This window comes from Pygocentrus nattereri, chromosome 21 (genome assembly GCF_015220715.1).
Source record: "Pygocentrus nattereri isolate fPygNat1 chromosome 21, fPygNat1.pri, whole genome shotgun sequence".
NCBI lineage: Eukaryota > Metazoa > Chordata > Actinopteri > Characiformes > Serrasalmidae > Pygocentrus > Pygocentrus nattereri.
This window is the reverse complement of record NC_051231.1, coordinates 7150816-7175685: the sequence shown is the minus strand read 5'-3', so window position 1 is coordinate 7175685 and position 24870 is coordinate 7150816. Positions and strand designations below refer to the sequence as shown.

The 24870-nt window shown below is 39.9% G+C and overlaps 2 protein-coding genes across 3 annotated transcripts in view; both read right to left on the bottom strand.

Moving 5' to 3' along the window:
* arhgef3 (Rho guanine nucleotide exchange factor (GEF) 3) overlaps positions 1-3349 on the bottom strand; it is a 129099-nt gene extending 125750 nt beyond the window's left edge. For both annotated transcript variants that reach the window (XM_017704867.2, XM_037532464.1), the window contains exon 1: positions 3070-3349. In XM_017704867.2, the coding sequence (XP_017560356.1) occupies positions 3070-3104 (35 nt within the window). In that variant the 5' untranslated portion in view covers positions 3105-3349. The remainder of the gene's footprint in view (positions 1-3069) is intronic.
* Positions 3350-6085: 2736 nt separating this feature from the next.
* The window catches only part of il17rd (interleukin 17 receptor D), a 45046-nt gene continuing 26261 nt past the window's right edge, over positions 6086-24870 (bottom strand). The window contains exons 4-13 of the mRNA XM_017704870.2: positions 21510-21628; positions 21251-21371; positions 20902-20946; positions 20629-20780; positions 16818-16883; positions 13825-13879; positions 12298-12408; positions 11516-11700; positions 8576-9560; positions 6086-7051 (exon numbers count right to left, since the gene is read on the bottom strand). Coding sequence (XP_017560359.1) covers positions 6933-7051; positions 8576-9560; positions 11516-11700; positions 12298-12408; positions 13825-13879; positions 16818-16883; positions 20629-20780; positions 20902-20946; positions 21251-21371; positions 21510-21628 — 1958 coding nt within the window. The 3' untranslated portion in view covers positions 6086-6932. The remainder of the gene's footprint in view (positions 7052-8575; positions 9561-11515; positions 11701-12297; positions 12409-13824; positions 13880-16817; positions 16884-20628; positions 20781-20901; positions 20947-21250; positions 21372-21509; positions 21629-24870) is intronic.

Sequence of the window (24870 nt, the reverse complement as noted above, 5' to 3'; positions counted from 1 at the left end):
TGCATGTTCAAAGTTTTACGGACTGTAGGCTCACGAACACAGATGTTAGCCTGTACCAATGTCGCCTTCAAATCTCTGGCTGTCATTCAGGGTTGTTTCTTTACATCGTTTATGAGTCTCCGTTGTGCTCTTGGGGTCATTTTGACTGGGCGCCCACTTCTTGGCAGAGTAGCCACAGTCCCAAATTGTCTCCATTTGCAGATTGCTTGCCTGACTGTAGACTGGTGAATTTCTTAAGTCTTTGAAATCACTTTGTAACCCTCTCCAGCTTTATATAAATCAATAATGTTTGATTGTGGATCCTCTGAAAGCTCTTTGTGGCGAAGCATGGCTCACACACGCGTATCCTTCTTGTGCAGAGCAAACCCAAAAAGTTTGAGTGGTTTTTTATCAAAGTAGCTCCAGTCCACACCTCCAAACTCATTTTCTTAACAAGACTCCAGGTACGCCAACACCTGACTCCAATTGGCTTTTTTGAGATCATTAACTCATGGGTTGCAAGACATGAATGATCGGAATTTTTGTGTGTTATAATTTTGTGTGTTATTTATATAATTATTTTATATTTGCCAATACAATTGATTTGGATGAGGATCAGATCACATTTTATGACACAAATTATTGCAGAAAAACATAAAATTGCAAAATGTTCACATACATTTTCACATACATACACACACACACACACACACACACACACACACACACACATATATATATATATATATACATATATATATATATATATATATATATGTATGTGTGTTTGTGTGTGTGTGTGTATGTGTGTATCAGTTATTGGTCAAGTGTCCAGGATTTCAGGGCTGAGGTGACACACCTACCTACATGACATACTGTTAGCTTTATACAACAATATATATAATATAAGTATGCTGCATGGCTAAAAGCAGTAGTAGCAGCCATGTTGAAGTCTGATTTTAATCTGTTTCCTCAATTTTTATAGATAATATTAAGCGTTGTTACCTAAAAAGTTCGTATTTTAACACCAGTGCACACATTTGGAAGCAAACTCTGGACACCAAACATCTCTTGTCTTCCTACATCTCGAGGAAGAGGAAATTTTGATACATTAAATTTTTGTATGAGCCACACTACTTTGGCTTGATCACACTTCTTGCACTAAAAGGGGCCAGTACTCTACAGACGTACTCAATCTGAGGCCACTTGGGGGGGGGGGGGGACTATTACTGTAAGACATTGTACAGTCAGGAGTTTTGCTGCTATGTGGGTGTACAGGCTGGGCGGCAGCACCTGCTGATAAGGAAACAGGTGAAGAACCGGCCCCTACAGACATCCCAGATCCCTCATCTGTCTTCAAAGCTTATAGGCTCATATCTACAGATATAAATGTGCCTTTTGAACTCAAGCAGGGCAGTGAGACATCTGCTGTCGTATCTAAATATAAGGGAGTGTCATTTTATTTAGTATCTGTGGTTACAGCTGCTATGCAAAACCATCGCAGATGCAACCTAATCATAGAGGATATACTGAAAATCCTTAAAGCATTGTAGCAGCCCAAAACAAAAACACACAGGGTCAAGAAACCGGGGCCATATCAGCGTCAAAGCCTACAATTAGCAGAGCTTTTAAAGATTATGGTGGAACCTCAGAGGTCTTTCTGTCCCTAGCGAGCAAGGTCTCCTCAATAAGCAGTTCACACAGAGACAGCGTTCCACATGAGCATGTTATGCTTGCCCCTGCAAAGGCCAAGACTGAAAGCCCAAACATCTGACCTGTAAATAACAGCGCTGTGCATGTGTAAGAACAGCAACGTCCGAGAGGAAAGACCAACTTTAAACCTTGACATAATGTCACCACTAACTGAGTACATTATATCATTGTCTGAAAACACATATGAGTGTAAATTACCCACTAAAATAGAGGCTACTGTACTTGTAATGATATAATGACTTAGTAGAAGTAAAGGTAACCACAAAAATAGGCTCCCTATAGACCTGCAGCGGAACTTCTTAGTACATCCAGCACCCAACAGCCCAGAAACAGAAGTCTGCTGTTCTATTCTTTGCTTTAAGTCTAAAATTAAACAACACAGCTCAGGGCTCAGACGCACAGCAGGGAAGTCCAGGTGCTGAACCAGAAAAACAGAGCAACATACAAAAATAGATTAGGAATAAAATGGAAATGGTAGAAACAGAAAGTAGAAATACGCTTCAGCACAGGCTCAAAAAAATATCCAGATTGTACTGTAATGGTATTTAAGGGGAACGCCACCGATCTTTCAAACAGTAGAGAAATTTACATTTCTTTACAGTGTTGGTGATGGGAACCAGAGGTCACTGTGTCTACAACACAAATTTATATATATATATATATATATATATATATATATATATATATATATTTTATATATATGCAGTTTTGATGATAAAAAAGTGATAAACCAATGGATTTTACCTCTGAAACTGTTCACTCAAAAGTATCAAGAACAATGTCTTATGGATCAGGCAGCAAACTCGTAACTACTGAACGCAAAAACGTGTTGTGACGTCGCTTTTCGAGGCATTACTTTGCCCAGGCCTGCACTGACTGGCAGAGAAATTTAGAAAAATTTGGTGGAATTCCCCTTTCAGCACATAGAACTGAGTGAACGGGAAAAGCTGAAGCACGTACATGAACACTGAGCAAGAAAATCCACGAGCCAGAGACTAAAAATAATCAGGCGAAAAATAATTTAACTGGAATTATGAACTATATGAACACGACTTATATGTTGTTTGAGATGTTCTTCACACACTGACTCACATATTCTCAGGATGACTACACGGCACCACCAGTTAACACCCAGATATCAGGTGGGTGTTCTGGTGTAACAAGAGACAGGAAACCTACTTTCTTGGCCACCAAGAGTTACAGATACTCGAAGTGGCTCATGCGAGGTGAAGCCTGGCCGTTACAGAGATACCTGTCCACTTTTTCCTTTCCACAGTGGTGGTTGGGTCAGTGGCTGTTACTCAGAATCAACGTGGGAACAAACAGGTCATCGCTTTCTGCTTTATTTTCAGAAAAATAAGATTTTTTCTCTCTTACCCGGACACTTCATTGCTTCCAACACCCGTTTGCATGGAACCAGGACTGTCGCCTTTACAGCTCAAACAGAAAAACGCTCAGCACAGGATTTCCAGCTCAACCCAACTCCCCATAAGAGAGGAATGAAATGTCAGTACAGTCAGTCCAGCGGCTTCACGGAGTCCGGAAAACGAACGAAACAGCGCGACAGTAACGCTTTTCATATGAAACTGGAGTTAATACAGTCGTTATCCCTTCACCGGCTTGCAGTTTTTCAGACAGCCGTTTTGTTTCCTTCTCTTCAGTGTTGTCATACGCGCGTGCACGGCACAAATCACACTGCCTACGCTGGGGGCGGTGACATATGTACAAGCCACGCCCCGTCGCAGGAGCGGAGCGTGAAGCCCCGCCCCGGCTGTATGAAGGTTTGTTAGTCCCGCCCTCGTCGTAGTGAGTGTCAGAGCTTGTGGAGAAAGAATTCCCGCTCTGCAGCGTCGCCCAGGTTTCTCAAACGCTAGAGGGCGCTCCCGAGCGAGTCCAAAATGATTGATGTGGAGCGTTTGAGCAAAATCATAGTTTATAAATGCTTAAACATTTGTAATGTAAACGAATGTAATCATTTCCTGAACAAAGAACAGCATAAACACTTTAACACCGCTGTTATATCTTTAAGAGCTTTTAAACTCGAGCTATAGGAGTTTAAAACGGCGCCTCGTGTACGTCATGAACGTGAGCTGCTCCGCTCAAATCAAATCAAACCGCGTTTGTCGTCACGTCACATTTACACAGGTTGAAAGTGAGTGAAAATCTTAGGTGCGTAGCCCCCTTATAGAATTTCAATACAAAAAATTTATATATATATATATATATATATATATATATATATATATATATAATTTTTTTGTATTTAAATAAATAAGTATATATATATATATATATATAATAAGAAAAAGCTATATATATATATATAATATTATAATTTGTCATTATATATATATATATATATATATACACACTAGTATTATACTATTCCAATGTATACAGTTGTACAGTAATAAGTTCTGAAATAAAACTATGAAATGTGTAAATATATATATATGCGCCAATCAATCAGCTCTCACTAGCAGCAATGCCCTCCTTCGCCTCTCAAAACCCGTTTGTTGTAGAGAAAAGGAAATATATAGGTAAGATTTCTTTGTTTTTTAACTTTTTTACCTTCGTTTTTAGCCGTTGTGTGCCATTTACTCCCATTCATTGAGGACTCCCTCGCGGGCGCCCTCTGCTGTTTAGCAGTCCCGTTTTTGATATAACGAACGAATAGGAAGTGGTCAGGCCCCTCATAAACCGACTCGTATGCGTATGTCCAAACCTGATCTAAACCACGCCCTCGTAGAGCCCCGTGTCTGTAGAGTGGGATGGTCTATAAGCCCCGCCCCTATATTATAAAGGAATTTGAGTCACTCTGCTTTGGTGGAGCCTTAAAGGTCCCTCTAATATAGCATCTCATGACGAGATCATCACGCTATTGTTCTCTTTAATAGCGAGGTTAATGATCAGTGCAATGCTCACATGATTTGTGAGCGTTGCACTTGGGGCAGTCATGGGCTGGAGGTTAGGGAACCAGCCTCGTGACCGGAAGGTTGCCAGTTCGATCCCTAGAGCCGACAGCACATGACTGAGGCGTCCCTGAGAAAGACACCTAACCCCCAACTGCTCCCCAGCGCTGCGGATTGGGCAGCCCACAGCAAATGTGCTCACCGCCCCCTAGTGTGTATGTGGTATTTCACTTCACCGATGGGTTAAATGCCGAGGTGAAATTTCCCCATTGTTTGACTAATAAGAGTCTCTTAATTTGCTCCACACTTCAGAGAACTCATACTATAACACTGCCCTGGAAGCTAATACAGGTGTGTAATACACTGAAGTTATTCACTGTAACTTTTATCGAATAACCACAACAAATAATGTGAAGTTTTTTGATTAAATAAATTATGCATGTAAAACTCCAGTGCACAGAACCTAGACTGAATGCTCTGCTCATATACATCAGTTGGTTATTAGCACGTCTCACTAGTTGTGTCTGTAGTAACTATTCCATCTGACCTCGTTTGCTCAGCTGAACTGTGTACAACTCAGTGCAGGCAATGGTTTCCTCCAACAAATGAACCTCTGCCTCCACCCAGAGGAAGTAGATGAAAATACAAACCCCATCATTCTGAAATGAACTGAACAGTGCACCTCAAGCATTCCTCAAACTTTATAATCATTTTTTGTATTAACGTGAGGGAGCTTTTAGAGACAATGAAACCTTTGGACGTCTGGTTCCTATCGCCTACAATGGCAACAATTCCAGCCTGATAAGTTCCTCTAGAATAGGGGTATTTAATTAAAATTCACTAAGGTCCAGTTAGAATTAATTTTCTCAAGCAAAGGTCCGGAACATCGTGTCTAACTTGCACTATGATTCAGTGCCATATACTAAAGTAGCCTAGTACGTATATCAAGATCTTATATAGTCAACAACTGAATGTCAAATCAAATAAAGTAGAATTCAGTAATATTTCAATAACATGTCAATTTTCTCTTTTTAGAGCACAGCATGTAGAATAAACCAGCTCACTTTCTTCTCTGACTGCTGTGTCTCGCCTTGTCCCTCGCCTGTGTGTATCACTCACTTGAATCTCATCATAAAGCACAGATCTGATCGGCTGAGTAGCGTCACGTGTGATATTTACAACGCATGTGATTGGTCTGTCCCGGCTGTTAAAGCTCTACAGTAAAGGCTAGAAAAGTCACGCCGATTAAAATAGGACCTCCGAGTCGAAATTATATAATTCTCCATAGTTTATCGGTTATAGGTCCAGGTCCAGATAGGACGGTGTTTGTGCCTGGACTCAGACCGCGGTCCGGCTTTTAATAACCTGATCTAGAATAACGCATTTCACATAATACCACTCCGACTTTGTTTACATTTTAATGATATTATGCAGATAGGAGTTCCCCATTAATAACCATAATGAGCAAACACACCCAGTCCTCATAGACATCTTAGTTTTATTATCACATAGATCCTACATTAGAGTACTATAAAACAGTACAAAGTTCATATATAATGTAGAAATCACATCTAATATTAAAAAAAAAAAAGCTGTACAAAACGCAAAAAAATAGAAAGATTTTCAGCAAATTGACAAAACTGGCAATTATTTCCTGCTCTTCCCTTTATAGCAGAGAAACGTCTGCATATTCAATTCATGTGTTAATTCTAATTCACTGCTCTGAAATTCAGTCTGCACAATCTGATGCTCTTGAAGTAAGTTCTCAGTGTGATGTAAAATATATCATAAAATCCAATGCAAGTTGGGCGGAAAAAAATGGTCTATGAACCAACGTTAATAGAAGTTATTACAAACCAATAAATAAAACTGAAATAACATTTTAAAAGGATGGATTATTTCCACATTCAACAAAATACGGTTCTCACAACACGTTCCTGGTACCGTAAACCAATATACAGCACAATGCAGAAGAGACTAGTCCATTTGATGAAGTGGTAAACAGTAACTGGTTAATGGGTGGATTGGATAAAATCATTTTTTTTGTGCTACGCTAACTGTTGTAATGCTTAGTGCTAACACTACAAAAGAAGGCTGCACTTAAAAAACTGTACAGCCACTTTGGTTAAATAGCTTCCCCTTGCAGCATCCTTTTCTCAGCAGTCACATGTCCAGGAAAAGTCATAAACGTCTCAAAGTCTCCACAATTTTCCCTGCGTAGGAAACTGAACTTCTTCGTTTCGGGATGCTATATGAGGGGCATCTCGGCGACTCGTCGAAAGGAAATGAAGGGCAGTAAAGTGGCGATGCATGTCCAGGTAAAGGCCACTAGGGGGAGGCAGCTTCTATGAGTTCTTCACTCTGCTCTGTGTGGTGATGAAGCTCGGCCTTGCAGATGGTAGGGATGGTGCAGTGCAGCGAGCTGACAGCAGGGGGCTCCTCATCACCTGAAAACACAGAGGACTGGAGTGAATTGTGGTTTTTGGTGAGTGTGTCCAAACAGATCTGCGTCTTAATATTGAAATGACGGTTTCGCAAGTCAAATGAAAGTGACAGTTTTCCCAAGGCATGTTTGGGCTCTGAAGTTTGCTTCTTTAGTTTTGCAATGGCTACAAGGCTAATGTAGCTGGCAATGGAAGCTTTTATCCTACCATTTGACAACGTGCAACCTACATGCCCAACTCTTTACACACTTGCATCAAACCGAATAGAGCTGTTAAAATCACTGTCTTATGTAGTTGCTGATACTGTATAACATGATATACACAAACAGACAAAAGCATGTCACATAGCTAAAAAGAGTACAAGCAGTCAACTTAATGCCCAAATATTAACCAAACTTTTCTGTACAGACGCTGCCATCACACTATACATGGGTGAGTGACTACATTTTGGGTAAATATGAAGTAAAGCAGTGACAAAAGTTAATCAATGCAAATTATTTCCTGTCAGGAACAGTTTCTGGGTTTGATGTGAAGCTTATTGCTGATTTGAGTTGAATGAAAATAAAGGCTGATGCATGTTTAGACAGTGATGAAAGCTTATATCCCACCAGTCAGCACAGTGCAAACCGCATATCTAAATCATCACATACTTGCTTCAATATGTAGAAAACGTACGTAATATACTAAATATACTTGCTTATGTGGCTTGACACTGTAGGACCTTCTGCTATCCATAAAAATGGACAAAGGTGCACTGCTTAGCTTTAAAAACAGGTAATGTTATAATAAAACTTTGTGAGCTACATAGATACTTTATTACATGCATATATGCACTGAAACATGCATTTATAAAGCAATACTTAAGTATTAACAGCTCATGCCAGTAATTGCAAGATCACCTAAGTTGTTTAATAATAATAATAATAATAATAATAATAATAATAATAATAATAATAATAATAATAATAATAATAATAATAATAATAATAATATAGTAAATGATATTGTACTGACATAAGGGGCCTTAAACTAAAGTGACAGACATTAGTCCCATTTATAACACAGTTATGAAGTATCACTGAAGTAAGTGATGCCTTACTGAAGTATTGAATATCTCTGCTTGATTTTAAGCAAAGAGGTAGAATATTTATTAAAGAGACCTGTGTGGCAGCAGATCTCGTTAATAAAAACTGTACATCAAAATACTGTAACTGTAGTAACTCATAGTACTAAGCAATGATGAGTCATAACAGTGTAATACACGGAATAAATGTCACTTTAAAGGGCCTTGTCAATACAATGCAAAACATATCTTATGCCACCTTGCAATTACTGTACGTAAATCTCAATTATTGCTTTAGAGATATAATATTCAATGTTTATGCATGTTTTCTAAGTCCCAATGCAGGAAGCCTTCAAATAAATTGTTGCCAATTCTAATTTGTCAAGCAAAGTCACTAGATATTGAAACATTCTGACAAACATTCTTTCAAATAAAAGCAAGATTTGTGACAAATGAAGCCTCACCCAGCCCAGAGGAAGACGACACGCTGTCCGCTAAGGAGGACGTGTCGGCCTGGTCTGGGGAAAGCCCCTCCATCAGTGGGATGGACAGCTCTGAAGAGGGAACAGAGGAGTCATAGATCCCAGAGTCTCTGGGCATTTCTGGGGGGCTCGCAGAGCCATCCATGTGATAAGGCTGCGGTGAAACACTCGCCTCCTGGCTGGACGATGATGATGTTGATGCTGAACTTTCTCCGATTTCCGCCTGTGCAGAACTCGATGGCAGGCCTGAGATCGAGAAGGCCCCCAACTTGGGCACTGCAGATAGGATGAGGGCGTTGCTCCTGATGGGGCACTCACTTTCTGAGGGTCGCTTTAGCACCACTTCGTTGAGCACAAGCCCAGAGTCGAGCTTCTCAAGCTTCTCTTGCTTGCTGGTATCAGACGGGGGTGGTGGTGGCATCAGCTGCCGCTCGAACCAGTCAGGCTCCTGCGCCACCTGCTGATGCATGTTGCAGATAGCCACATACAGTGAGCGCCCTGACCTGCTGCGGAAATAATTGCGTTTGCTGACACTGGGCGGATGGCCAAGGTGCCGTGAGTGTAGTTGTGCCAACAGCTGCGGCAGCTGCTCCATCAGCTTGAACTTAGGCGCCAGGACCAGTGAGGCAGGCACGTCACTGTCGCGTGAGTAGTCGAAGTAAACAGCCAGAAAGCGGGAGAGGTCAGACGAATTTCGGTGTGCCTCATGCAGCTTCTCCGCGATCATGGCTGTCGCCACCACAAACAGGTCCCTGCTGCTCACATCTCCAGGATTAGGGTTAAGGTTAGGTTCTATGTTGTTCTCCTTCGAGGTGGCTTTGCCTTTGCGATGCCTTCTCTCCACAAAGTATTTGAGGCCTTTGGAGCAGACGGTGATGAGAAAGTGAGCCTCGTCAATGTGGCGGCTCAGCCAGGCAATTTGACCTTCCTTGCAGATCTCCAAATGCTCCCAAAGATCCAGGACCACCTACATAAAGGGATATCAGGATTAATCAGGATGCACACTGGATCTCACCTCCATTCAAAACTTAAAAGTAACTTCATAAATGTAATAGTTTTTCAAGATACCATAACCTGCAAGGCAGATTTTTAGGGCTTCTAAGTTTAACATCAAAAACCATTCATCTTTATTTAGTGCATTTATTTTTTTTGTATGTTTCAGGCATCAAAGCTTTAAATATTAATTGTTAAGCGGTTCAAAAACTACTATGCTACATTCCATGGTAACCTTCAACGATGTTAAGCATCCAGATGCCTTGTCTAAAACAGTGAATTCAGCTACTTTAGGGTGCATCCAGATTGTACAGTCTCCACAGGAAGCTCTGGGACACTCTGGAGCAGCCACACACGAGCCTAAGGTTTTCTTTCCACACCTACTATCAACCAGCAGGTGGCAGCGTGCACATATCACTCCTAGATCACTTCCAACTCTCTCAGTGTCCGAGTGAGGCAGGGGTCTTCAAGTCTGGTCCTGCAAAGTTTGGTGATTGCCTTGCTTAAACACACTTCAACTCCTTTGTTATTTGCCATGTTTAGTAGGTGGTTTTTGGGTAAGGCAATTACCAAACTGTGCTGGACACAGGATGACAGAGTTCGATAATTATATTGCTTGAAAAGGTTTTTTTTAAATCCAAGGTTTTTCGAATTCAAATCCAAGTCTACAAATCCTGCTTGTGTTTTAGTGTCACACTGCGCCAAATAAGGCAGACTGATGCCTTCCATCGGCTCACCACTGCCTCTCACCTCTTTTGCACTTGATCACATTGCAAAGACTACAGCCAGTGGCTGAAACGCATGTACTTAATGTGCCTGCGTGAAAGGGGATAGCTCTTTATAGCATGGCTGACTGTATGCTGCAGTTTTACAGACTAAGTAAAGGATATACTGTTTAAAGGTCTTACAAGCTTGATATGTCCACATTTAAGCTAAACCTAGAGGGTGTAAGTTAACCGTTGTTGTTTTATATTCAACAATGAAAACGCACAGGCGTGTTTTTGTGTGAGGCATGTTAAGGGTGCTGTTTTCTTGTTTTGCTCTCTTTTGTTTCTTCATTTCATGTTGATTCACAAACATCCTCACATGCTCAATTGGCCAAAACAATACTGAAGAGCCAAAATCCTGGGAGAGGTGATGGTCAGACACCAGTGCTCACCAACAGCCTGATTGCAGGAACATGTGAATGCATTTTAAGTTGCGGTGCTGAAATTTTTAGCTGCATATAAGTGACAAACACTGCTTTCTTTTTTATTTTAATTGTTCTGCAAGAACAAGATATTTCTGTACAGATAACTGATACAGCAACCACAGCAGATGCTCACCCTTCTGTATCTGCTCTCAGCATATCTGCTTTATGCAAATTAGTTAAGCGTCAGCCAATCAGATCGTTGATGAGAGGTGAGAGACTGTTTGTATCACCCCCATATTCAAGCAACACATGGAAATTCTTGGTAAAAAAAATTGATGAGAGATGGAGATGATTATGTTGGTTTAAAAGCTTTTAAAATAATATTAGCTTACAACTCCTGCTCGTGTTTTTAGCAACATGGCCAAAGCTGCCAACAGTTGGCAAAGGAAAGCGATTCACTTCCCTCTAAAATGCAGCGGTAACATAAACAGTGCATCGCTACTTGAGATTTTAAATACATACACATAAAACAAAATTAAAATTCAAACTAAAGATCACATATTGGACTTGCTCAGAATACTTTAAAGAGCTGTTATTTTGATATATTCCACTGAAGTAAAACAATCCTGAAACCTATGAGTACTGCAGCCCCCTCAGCCTCTTTCCCACGTTCCTGTGTCAGTCAGCTTGATGTGTCCGAGTCCTAACATGAAATTTCCAAGCAACATTTCATCAGCTGTATTTCTTGGTAGGCCTCTAGGCGTCCCAAGCTGGTCAGAGAACAGACTGTAGCTTACCTCACAGCCGCAGAAGTCCTTCAGAAAAAAGGCAAAGCTCTGAATGACTGCGAGGTGTTTGGGGCAGTCTTTGGAGGAGTAGCATATGAAGACTTTGGGCCTGGGCCAGGGCCTCTCTGCGCTCAGAGACGTTGTGTGGGACGACGACTCTGAACTTTCTTCGTCCAGGTGGGAGTAGATGTTCTCTGTGGAGAGATTTGAGAAGATCAGAGAAGAGAGTCGAACCAGGCTCAGGAAAGATTTGTAGTTAGCAGCAAAAAAAAAAAAAAAAAAAAAAAAAAAAGGATCGCAGAAAATTCCACTACATTTATTATTACCATATGATGAAAGTTCAACATGGACTGACTATAAAAACAAAGGTCTAACGTCACCTATATGTTTTATAGCAGCAGATATTTTTCTTCGAAGTGACACAAGCCTAAATAGACTGCAGGCTCAGTCTTACACTACTGAACTTTAAACCTCAGAAACCTGAACATGCTGTCAGCCTCCTTAACCATAACAGCACAACTGGTGGTTATGCAACACAAACATACACGTGTTAATTATTTCACTTCCTCAAGATTCAATGCACGCAAAGAGCCTTACAAGGGGTTTTGTCTCTCATGAGCAGGGCAACAGTAGAACGGCGCGAGTACAAACGCTTGGATTTTGTGAGCCATTAATCCTTGTCCGTGCTGAGAGATTACACAGCTCGGCTTACAGCCACTGGACAAAAGCAAGTTTTTAAGGGGTAATAAGATCCTGACTAATGAGGAAATATGGAGAGCGGGAACACGCACCTTGCTGTTTCTTGCGGCACATGACAGTGAAGAGGGTGGCGAATGCAGACATAATGACGAGAGGCACGGTGATGGCCATAGCGCGAATGGGGCCAGCCCATGGAGAGTGCACTGGAACAGAGCAACACACAACATACAAAGCATTAGGTATTCAGAGGGGCTAGAATGATCATTTCACAGTTTTGGTAATCGAGTTTGACTCTAAATTATTGCCGAACAACACAATTTTAGGGACATTGAGCTCCTAGTTCAAAATTATTTCCATAAATAAGCATTTGTTTTTGTTTGAAATAATCAACATTAAATGGCAAGTTGTTTAGACCTCGCCATTTCTCTTTGCAAGGAAGAACTCCTATTGGTAATAATGTCTAACTGCTGCATTTATCCTCTTGTTGTGATGTCAACACTCACCAGCACTCAAAACTTTTTTGGTCAAAAATATGTGCTTTTAACAATAAAAGGGGGGGAATTATAAGGCATAACATGCTCTTCACACTAAGGACACTTTGATGAACACTACATTTTTTTTGTATTTGACATTCTTCCTCAAGGTCCACTTACAATGCTAATGTGGGCTTACGGGAACCAAAAACAGCTGTAATTCATTTTTACATGACAATCTTCCAGACTCACTAGATCACTTAGAATGAAACAAGCTGTTTTAGTTACTGTGCTGTTAAAAACTAATATCACTGTTGTTGGAAGAAAAACTTGTATCTCCAAAATGGTAACTTTACAAGAGAAGGAAAAACATTTACTTTTAATGTAAGTCAATGGAACCAGACGTATTTCCAAGTCATTTTTGGTCATTTCTTCTAGTCCATTCATTGTGAAATTTACATAAAATGTAAAGGGCAACAAGTATTTTCAAATTATGTCAAAAACTGAAAAATGTAATAATAAAAAAAAAAAAAAATGGAGATACAAGGTTTTTTTCTGACAATAGCGATATGTAAATGACCTCTTCTAACTGGCTGTGCTGTATTGTGCCTTGGTCAAAAAGCAGCATAGGCTGAAATGCTTCTAACTTCAATATTAATGTGGGACTAAACTGCTGTAGGCTTAAAATGCATGTAAATGTGTTGGTTTTTGTGACATCACAAAAACAGTGAATTCAAAATGGGCTATATTTGCAGCTTAATTTCTTTATATAGACTATGGACTGATGAGTTAATGGAGTTAAAACTCTTCAACTACATAAAACTCTATTTGAGAAGATGAGGAAAATGAGTCTGGGCTATGACATGGGCCCTTAAAACAAAATACACCCACAGGATTAGCTAATAGCCGTGTTATGGTAGCAAAATCTTTGCAAGTATCTTTCTGATTTCACTGAAAAGTAGCAGTACATTACTGGGAGAATGTCAAAAGAAAGAAAATGAGAAAGGAATCCCTAAACTTATGACAGGTGTAAGCTGCCAGTTCAAAGTATCCGTTTCCATTTTTACTCCCAGCTCTACCAACACAATAACAATTTGGCGACACAGAGTCTATGCAGTGTAGTTTTCTGTGACCTTGCCATCTTACCTTGGCTCACATGGTACTGAGTCTGTCTCCTGGTGTAATTGTTGTCATCACGGAGCTACAGAGAAAGAAAATAGGACGGTGAGTCTCTATACTAAGATATCTCTACAATCTATACTGTAGTCTCACAAATTCAGATTGAGATTCACCACATTTAAAGGAATAATGCAACATTTTCCTTGCACTTTGAAAAGAACAGAAAGCACATTGACCTAATGCACATTAACATCTGAAGCCAATCACCACACATTTATTATAGAAGCCAAAGGATACAGAAATGGCTCATCGGCTAAAATGTTGGTCCAATCCCAAAAACAACATGAGAACATTCTGTCCGAATCCACCTTGACACAGCATCGTGTTTAGAGTCTGAACCCAACCTTACCCGTCTCACAAAATGAAGTAGAGTCTGCAATTTGCTCTCATCCCATTATATTCTGACCTGAACCGGCTCATCTTCATCTAATGTCAGGGCTGCCAGAACCACTGGGGGCAAGGGGGCATCTGACCCACCAATTTTCAAAGAACGACCACCACTTTTTGACTGAGTTCAGATTACTTACATTGGAAAAAAAACAAACGAATCTCAAAGTTTTTCTTCGTCATGCCTGATTTGACATGTGAACGCTCCACCCCTAGCATGCTACTGGTGGAAACACATTTTATGCAGATAGGTAATATATATATATATATATATATATATATATATATATATATATATATATATAAATAATTACATTACCGACTAATAAAATATACGAAAATGTAAAATAATATGCTAGAATAAAATAATCAGCTGTGTATAATTAAGTTCAAATCCCATTTCAATGAATGTATTCATCAATGCTTTTGAAACAACATCCCAAACAATTTTAGCCTAGATAAACTTTTCATAACGCGCACAAGCTGCCTGGTGCTGAAATAGCAGGTTGCTAGCTTTTACTTGTTTAGTCTCTGGAAGCTCAATCACCTTACAGAGAACACGTTACATGCAACTTAATAATAAAGTTCAATTTGTATAGCGCCTTTCATAAACCCGAGGATGCTTTACATCATTAAAACATTTTAAAAATAAGATTACCGAGAGGAAAAAAGAAGGTTTTTAGCAGGGATTTGAAGGAAGACAGAGAAGAGCAATTACAAAGAGTGGAAGGTAGAGAATTCCAGAGTTTGGGGGCAGCAGCACAAAGATCTGCCACCCATAGTTGAAAGTCTAGTTGAGGGAACTGTGAGGAGTCCAGCATTAGAAGATCAGAGGGCACGAGAGGGACAACATAAAGAAATGAGATCAGAAAGGAATGTCGGAGCCAGACCACGTAAAGCCTTGAAGGTAAGAAGAAGGATACTTAATCCTAGAACTAATAGGAAGCCAATGCAACTGTCGAAGAATAGGAGCGATATGAGCTGCGCACTTGGTGGAGGTAAGAACCCTGGCTGCTAAGTTTTCGACGTACTCAAGACGACTGATAAGTTTAACTGGAAGGCCATAGAAAAGTGAGTTACAGTAATCGATGCGAGAGAAGATGAAGGCATTAAGCAACATTTCAGCATCAGTGTCACTGCAGTGTTACGCAGATGATAATATGCAGTTTTGGTGACGAGCTTAATGTGAGATTCTAAAGTAAGAGATGAGTCAAGAAAACAGCCAAGATTCTTAACAAATTGGGCTGGCTTAATATCGACACCATCAATGTTGACTGAAAAGTCCAATACCTGGGAAAGTGAGGTTTTAGATCCAACTAACAGAACCTCGGTTTCATCAGTGTTTAGTTTTAAGATAATTAGTTTGCAACCAAATGTTCAAAACTCTGACACACGAACTGAAAGCCTGGGTGGAGGCAGAGAGGGAAATAGTGCTGATATAAATTTGAATGTCATCAGCATAGCAGTGACAACATACTGAACAAAATACTTTACGTTCAGTAATACTACACTGATTCGCACTTTTGCTTTTTATTTCCCCACTCATTCATTTTCTTACGAGTGTGGACCTCATGGACCACAGTGCTAAATTCTCTCAATATGAGTGGGCCTTCAGGATGACAGATTAAAAATATTTTAAATTTAATGTAAGTTGGGGGAAGTATAAAGTCAGGAGGAAAAGTAAAGAACATTAAATCTTAACCCAACTCCCGCTCAACATAAATTTGGAAAAACTGATGCCTGAACCTGACCGAACCTGATGTAAACAGTTGGATTCTGACAGATCAGGACATTTCAAGCTCGAACTGGCTTCTACTATAATTTTGTTTTTAATTGAATCACATTTTTGTTCTTTCTCTAATACAGGAAATGCATCTAAGTTACAGCCTAAGGTAAATCAACTAAACGCAGCAATTAGATTAGCTTGAAAGACACTGGAGAATTCCTTCAACCATTTTTTTTGACATTGTTATATTTTTTATTTAACCTTTAATTTAACCAGGCAAATCCTCATCAATGTATTCTTATTTAGAACTGTGGCCTGACAAGCACGGCTTGACCAGCCATCCTTCCAGGCGTGTGGAAGACAAGCATCGAGAACGTTCTCCGTACTGGCACCCAAGTGGTGGAACGAACTCCCACTGGCTGTCTGTACCGCAGAGTCTCTTGCTGTCTTCAAATGCAGACTGAAGACCGTCTCTTTACACAGCACTTAAATGAGCACGGAATTAAGTATTGACTGCAATATATTCTGCTGCACTTATATATTGTATTTTATTGTATTGCACAGAGGTCTGTGTTCAACTCCGTTGCTTTTCTCCCTGTATCTACAGTGACTTTGTTTCCAGCAGTATCTGAGCTCTGGACTGTCTTTCTCTCTATCCTACTTGTAACTAGCAAAGATACTTTCTCTAGAGAGACAAAGCACTTCTTCTAAGTCGCTCTGGATAAGAGCGTCTGCTAAATGCTGTAAATGTAACAAGCAGCAAAAGGCACTGGAAAAGCAAAAGATAAATCCAATGAGACAACCATAAAGAGCTCATTTGGCTGTAACACACACAAAAAATATTTACCTCTATTGCATATGTTCCCGGAGTGACATCCTGCAGAACGCATGTAGTTTTAGGACCATTCAGCTCCTGTGAAAAGAGGACAGAGATGTTGTAAACACCATTTATATGCCTTAAGCTTCTGAGTTAAAGTGTACAAAAACATCTTTGCACATGTGTGTGTGTTATGTTCCTTTCACGGAATTATTAAATCATATCAAGTAAACCGTCAAGATAAACGCCAGCAGAACAATGTGAGATGATTGTGGGGGTGTTCGGGAATTAGCAGAGAGGCTGCTATTTCAATGCATTCTAAATGTTTAAAGGATTAAAAGCAATGGTTAGAAGGCTGAAATCCCCCACCGGTGTCCTTGCCCACCTCATATTTCACCCCATTATGGGTGCAACAATGCGTGGTATGTTAAAGCAGATGTGGTACAGCAGGGTAGAGTTCCAAAAGTGACTCGGACTCATTTTTTTATTGCTTGAAAGGGAGAATGTGTGAGGGCATATTAGGTTATGGATGGAGAGAGAGACAACCAAAACTGCACAGCCGCAGCCAAAACAATTCTCTCTGGCCAAAACAAAACAGTCTGAGTGTACTACACCACAAGCTAGTCACTCAGCGCACAAGCCTACACTGTATGCGATTTGGGTGGGTAATATTATATGCTAGTGTTATCATGATGAATTATGTCACATTATGCTTTTTTGAGTCCGTCATGGGGAGAGCAGAGCACAAACTAACACTGGGTACAATTCAACACAGATATTAACTGTAGTCAAACAGGTTGCAGTACAATGTGAATTTAATCATTTTCTCATAGTACCACAGCAACGTCTTAGAATTTTAACAGCAATCCGGCACATTTCTCTGGATTTATCCTGAAGAAGTTTTTGTACCACAAAAAAAACTTTTTTGGTGAATGCATTGTGTGTATAAGCCAAAGGATTCATATCAGATTAGTTTAATCTCCCTCTTGGTGGCAGTGAGAGCCAGTTAGGCTAATAACAGCCCCCACAAGGTGAGGTTACAATGGTACAACTAAGACCCACAAAATAGACAAAAGAGAGAAGCCCATAGTTCAAAACAACACATTAAAAACAATCCATTACGCCCATTTCTAAGCACAGATATTAATGAAATTTATCGGTGACTGACACAACTTCTTCTCGTTTTTATATATTTACATTTGCACTCTCATCACATTTTGTTTAATTATTTGTAAACGTTTGGTGGTGTTTATGTTTTTATTTGTAGCAGAGATATGTAGGTTTCTCACACCAAATCCCATAACATCATGTTTTTCACAAACACCGTCTCACTCTGCTGAGATGCCGTTGCTAAGCAACGACTTTGAAAGCTGTAGGAGATGCTCAAGCGATTTTAACATTTTTACTTCTTATGTTGTGCAGAAACAGAAAATGTATACTTTTAAAATCACATACTCGATTGACAGCCTATTAGGTCAGACTGATCAAGATGAGACTACACTAAATTCACAACCTGTCAGTTGGTCTGTGTGGAGCTGGAGAACGAACTGCAGGCTGAGCAGCGAGTAAGCGGAGCTCAATACTCTGACAGAGCAATACGTTCATGGATCAATTTTTTATTTATTACCATTGTATAAAAGACCAAGTCACAGCCATGATGTTATTTCATGATAACACACTGCCTCTCGTGTTCTATTGCTTAAATGTAGCACTACTGTTTTGCTCATGCATTTAGTCTATTCCAACTTTTTCACAAACATTAGAAATATTAAATATGATATATCTCGTGTGGTGCGAAAATTTTTGCTAGATCAATCACTCTTGCACAAACGTTTTCCTTGCAGTTCAAGCCGATGGTCCCTGAATCCCCCCCCACTCCAGAAACACAAGCAGGGACTAAATAATAAATGTTGGCCTGAAATGTGGTCCAAGAGTAAAAGAAAGTTCATTTCCAGTTCTCATCGCAGTCTCTCAGTAACAAAGTGCTGCTGGGAAAGCGCTCAACTCTTTAGGTGTACGTTTCCATCACGACGAGTGAGTGGAAAGCGAGAGAACACATCTCCCCCGTGGCAGGAGTATTCAGAACGAGCCTGTGAGGAGCAGAGCTGCTGGCTGACTCGCCCGACACGTCTATATATTATCCCTGTGTCTGGGAAGAACATTACACGCTGCTGAATACATTAACCCTGAACATCTCACTCGCATCTACCCTCACCTACCACCTCCTGCTATGTTTATACATGTCTATGCACTATGCATGTGTGCATGTGTTTGTTTTTGAACGTTTTCAAGACAAAACAAAGAGAAAAACAGGGCTAACCTACAATGTCATGACTTGACATAACCAGGCCTGAAGGTCCTGACCTGGTCAAGTTCTGTTTTACAAAAGGCTATACCAAACAGGCAAATCTTTTTTTTGGTTAGAGTTTAAGGTAAGGGTTAGCTTTTAGAACTTTTTTTAAACAAATGACTGCTTACTGACCAGATACATGGTCTTGTATATAATCTTCTCTCATGTCTAAGTGGTAAAGTACTGCACAGTAATGAAGTCCTAATCATAAAGTGGCAATGATCAGTGCATCAGACTCTCCTTACCACTGCAGTATTTTTATATGACTTGTGTAAAAGCCAATCAAAATCAGCATGTTAATCATATAATGCATATGACCATCATTCCCTACTGTTTGGATATTAAAATGGACATGCTACATGGACAAAAATTAAAAATCAGACTTGTGGATTCTAAGAAAAGCCAGCTGTACTGAGGTATTCAATGAGTTAATGAGTTTTTTCCGGTAATTAATGCTTATGGTCACATTTACATCTACAGCATTTGGCAGACGCTCTTGTACAGAAATAAAACCCCTCAGTATCTAAAAGTTAGAGTCTTGCTCAAGGACTCAATGGTACAGGGTGGGGTGATTGCCTGGGTAGGGAGTCAAACTCCAGTCCACATGGAGGACAAGTTAAAGTCTGTCCCCTCTATTCGATCATGTTCTACTGTGGTGAATGAATCAAAGGCCTAACTACTTCTTCACCTTCAAGATGATCTTGTGCAATCATTAATAAAAGTTGCAGGCCTAAAACAAACAAATACATAGAAAAAAAAAAAAAAAAAAGAAAAAAAAAAATCACTAAAACTTTCTTGCATATTTCAAGGGGGAAATCTGTCCAACAAGTCTTCCCGTTAGAGTTTCAGGCCAGTCAGAATTTAACATGTTTAACGTTTTTGACCCGACTCTGAGCGCAATCTAGTAGCGTAAACTGGTCAACGTCTCAATCTGAACATACTCCTGCAACACCCAATTTAGAGTTATATGTACATTAGTAAATAGAGTTTATGTACATTTAAATCTCTAAAAGAAATGTCACACTGATCACATTTTTAAATCCACGAGTCTCACTTAAACTTGTTTACCTGCTACTTCTACTGCATCATTGCAAATGGCAGAGAAAACAGCAGCAACAGCACCGCATTTGTTTATTTGCATCTCCTTGTAACGGGAGAACGCAAGAGTTTGCGCGGGTTTGCGCGAGTTCCGTGCCGTTCGGTTCAGCAACAACTGAAAAGTTGACTAGTGTGGTCCCTAATCAATTAGTACGTTATCCCCAATAATTTAAGTTGCCCAAAAATAAATCTATAAAAACTAGTCTGACAGTGAGACACCCAGTCTTTTTCTAAACTGTTCAGACATTATAAGTCATGTAGTTGCACACAAGGCTTTAATGAACTACAACGGGACAGACTTATTGGCCCACTTTAGCCTTTACTGACTATTAGCCATGTTAGCATGCTGAGGCAGTCACCAAACATGCAAAATACGAAGTGAATCTTGCTAACCGGTTTGCAGCGTTTGAGCTTGAAGTGGCCCTCCTGCCGCAGCTTGTAGTACAAGTAGTAGGTGTTGAAGCCAAAGGTAGGAGGAGCAAGGTCGAACACAACATGCAAATTTGAGCCAAGCTGAGAGACGTTGAGCATCTTGGGCTTCCAGACTATCAGGGAAAAAAAAAAAAAGAAATTCATAGCATTTTTTCACAAAATGGCACATGAAATACATGGAACAATTTGGAATAAATGAATTTTACTACTATATTTTCCTTCTAAGCAACTCACATGGTTTGCATACGAGGTTGTCTGGGCCAAGAAGCACTTCGCAACCTGTGAGAACACAACAGAATGGAGGAAAAAAGCCAAGGAAATGATTCATTACTTTCTCCTCTCCACAGAGACAGGTTGTAAGCCTGGCTGTTTGTAACATGTTCTATTATGATTGGAGACTGTGTGCTAAACAAATCTGTGTTATTTAATACTATAATACTAGATGTTTATCGAAGACTACATTTTTACCATTGTAAGCCACACATTGCTCCAGAAGCACAACTTCAGCAAAAGAAAATAAGCTGAAAACTTGTGTGTGTTGAGGAAAACATTAACCTTTGCAATACAGTGCAGTGGCACTTACTGTTGGTGCGCAGGAAGGAAGGAGGGAAGAAGCTGTCATTCATGAAGGTGGGGAAAGGAACGATTCTGACCATGTAGTCCATCTCGAAGGCCAAACCAACAAAGGGCTGGGAGCTCACCTTCTGTTGAATGATCATAGAGTTGGCATCACATACTCATTCTAATCAAAATGGCTTGATAAACATGAGAATTAGTGGCCATGTTTTAACGGATCAACTGATACAGACACGGTCCATTTTTAATCTCCTCTATTTACATACCACATTCTTAAAAGAAAAATTGAGCTGGCGGGGGTCCTTCAGGATCATGTGCTGGCATTGTTTCCCCTCTGGATTCTTGTCCTCCAAGTAAACCCGAAAGCCCTTCACATGTTCAATACCTGTGTGAATGAACACATACTGGTCACCATGAAAATCTGTAAATTACTAGTGGAAACCAGTCATTTCCACTCAGCCCGTAGTGCATTATAATTAAGTGGAAATGGTCCTGCTGCTTAGGTAGCTCCCACTTCATCAATCCAAATGGCAAGAACAGCTCTGTAGCACAATGTCACCGCATGCACTTTGGGTTCACCAACATTCACTTTAGTGATTCACCAGAATGAAATGAAAGAAACATATTTAGAACAATCTCGTCTTTGCCAAATGGGAGGGCTAATACCAGCTTGTTGGTCTAGAGAGGAAAATGAGGCAGATACGAACAGATGATTCCAACCCATATAAAAAAGTTTCCATCTTTCCAGTTTCGGGACAACAAACAGTTCATTCATTAGTTTCCAAAAACTGATGCTTATCCCTTCATTTAAACACAAAATGGGACTGAAGTATGAAAGCAGTTCAATGGTAACTGAAATGTTAATCGGATTCATGATTCATGAGTTTATATCACTGAATGCCTTTCAACCAGATAAGAGTTCTACAATGAGATCTACAGTGCACTGCGCACAGTGCAACTCCATAACAAAGTAAATGGTTCTTGGCTTGGATGTACAGTTCTAGGAAACACTTTTATTTAGTACAGAAGTTCTTTAAATATAAAATATGTTTAAAGGCTTTAAACTTTAAAACTGAAGTCTTCAAATCCAGACATGGGGCTTTATTCACCAACATCTCTGTGGTACGGCCGTTGTATTCATAGTTTTTATTTTAGCATTTACAAGGCATTTGTTATGAAAAAAAAATCAGCTTTCCAAAATACTGCTTATAGAAACCTCATTCATTTATTAACAACATAATCACATGGGCTCAGTATTATTTCAGCAAACCTTTGTCAAGCACTACAATACATAGTTATGTTATCCTCAAATCCAGGTTAAAACTTTACTGTGCCAAAAGTAAACCTTATGCTAACCATGTCCAGAAGTGTCATTGACTTCACAGGGCTTAAAGGCATTTGGCACAGACAATCACACAGCAGTCATATGAACCAGTACTGCAGGTCTTTTTTGGAAGAAATCAATGCCGTGTGCTCCGGGCCAAAGACAAAAAAGGACCATCCAAACAGTTACCAGCAACAAATCCAAAAGCCATGGTCTGTCCTGGTATGGGATGCAACCACACCATTAATGCCAGTAAGTACATAGATTTTGGAGAAACAAGAGGACTTCTTTTCCAGGGATGACCATGTATTATTTCAACATGACAATACAACAGCACATTCTGCACACAAAGGCATGGCTGCAGAACAAGAGAGTGCAGGTGATGGACCAGCCTGTCTGCAGTCCCAACCCGTCCCCAGTAGAGAATGAGTGGCGCATTTTAAAAACATTTGTATCTACCTATAGCAGCCTTATTCTTATTCTAGTGCAGTGGTCACTAATATGCAGCCCGCAGACCAAGTCCGGACCCAAACACTGTCCTATGCAGACCTGGACCTATAACCGATAAACTATGGAGCATTCATTTTGACGGGGTGGTCCTATTTTAATCTGTGTATCATTTCTAGTCATTACGGTACAGATTTAGCGGCCTGGGAAACTCACAGACCAATGCGTTGTAAATATTACGTGACGCTACTCAGCCAATCAGATCTGTGCATTATGATGAGCACTGAGATTTGAGTGAGTGACCCACACAGGGGAGGGACGAGGCAAGAAACATCAGTTGGAGAAGAAAGTGAGTCAGACTACTTCAGTAAACCGTATATGGCACTGAATCATGACGCAAGTTAGACATTATGATGTTCCGGACCTTTGCTTGAGGAAATTTTCTCTACCTGGATCTTATTTAATTTTAATTGAAGACCTCTGTTCTAATGTAAGTGTTCCAGCTCCCAGTGTGTTTTTATTTTTTTTATTGGTCTTAATAAAGTAATAAAAAAGTAATAGTAATAAAAACAGCCATTCTAACAGGTAAAGAGAGGTTGGAAATTGTTTATGTAAAAATTTGTTTTAAATACCATTTTTGATACATAAAATCATCAATGTGTAACTTCAAAGGGAAAAATAAGTCTACAAAATGGGCTGTTTGAAGTTTTTTTTTGCCTCAGAAAAATAAAAATCTAAAAACAAAACGTAATATTGTGATACTTTTTTCCATATCGTCCATTCCTAATATCAACATCTCTTTGCATTTCAGAAAATGTTTTAAGGTGTGAAATTATTATGCTACATTATTATTATTATTATTATTATTGTTATTAATAGTAGTAGAATTAGGACATCTCAATGATGGAGAACCTGTTGTATATGGGTCTAGTTCTGCAGAGCATCAAAAAGGGTTCTGCTATTGTTACAAGTCACAGAATCTCTGGCCTATTAGTATCCCAAACTGGACAGATCAAAGTTCTCAAAACATGGGGTCAAAGCACGAAATGTGCAAACCCGTTTCTTCTCCTCCTTCCTTTTTTCTTCTTTTATTGGCACCCCAGAGGAGGAGAGAAGGCTTTTAACACACACAGAGGACAAGAGTGTGCGTGCCAAGGGAGCATTCCCATGCCCTTCAACGTGTGCCAGCCTTCCTCCCTTTTAATTACATTTCTGCCTTATCAGTGAAGGGGAAGAGAGGAGAGAGGCTGGTGGGGGTGGTGTATGTGTGCTGAGGAGGGGGTGGACTGCACACACACATTCCGTGTGGTTCCGATTACCGCGGCAGGGAGCGGAGCTGAAAGAGCCCTGCTCTTCTGTAACTCCACACCTCCACCACGCCATCGCACGGCCTCAAAAAGCCACCGGAGGCGAAAGAAGAAAAAAAAAGTTGTTGGACTGGTTGGACTTTCTGATTCTCTTTCAGTCTCTTGAAGCTTTTCAGTTTTTGGTAGGAGCTTCATTTGAGCTTTGTGCGGCAGAAAAGAGCTACACAATGCCTTTGAGTTTTTAACCCCTTAAACTCTAGAGTTACAGGTATGCGAGTTAAGTTGAATTAGTTTTAATTATTTTTTTTCCCCTCACATCTCATTAAGACTAGCAGAGAAAGTCAATCAAAAGCTTTCAATCCGTTCTAAACTGTCCTGTATAGATAAGGAAAAGATGCTTGTTAGTAGTTAAGGTAACTGTTATGAGCATTGCCTTAGGAGCTGTTTAATGTTTAACGCATCCTTTTTCATTTTTGCCATTTTCTATCATTTCTTGACACTAAAACTAAAAATACAGAAAATGCAGACATAAAGAGTAAAAATGAAATG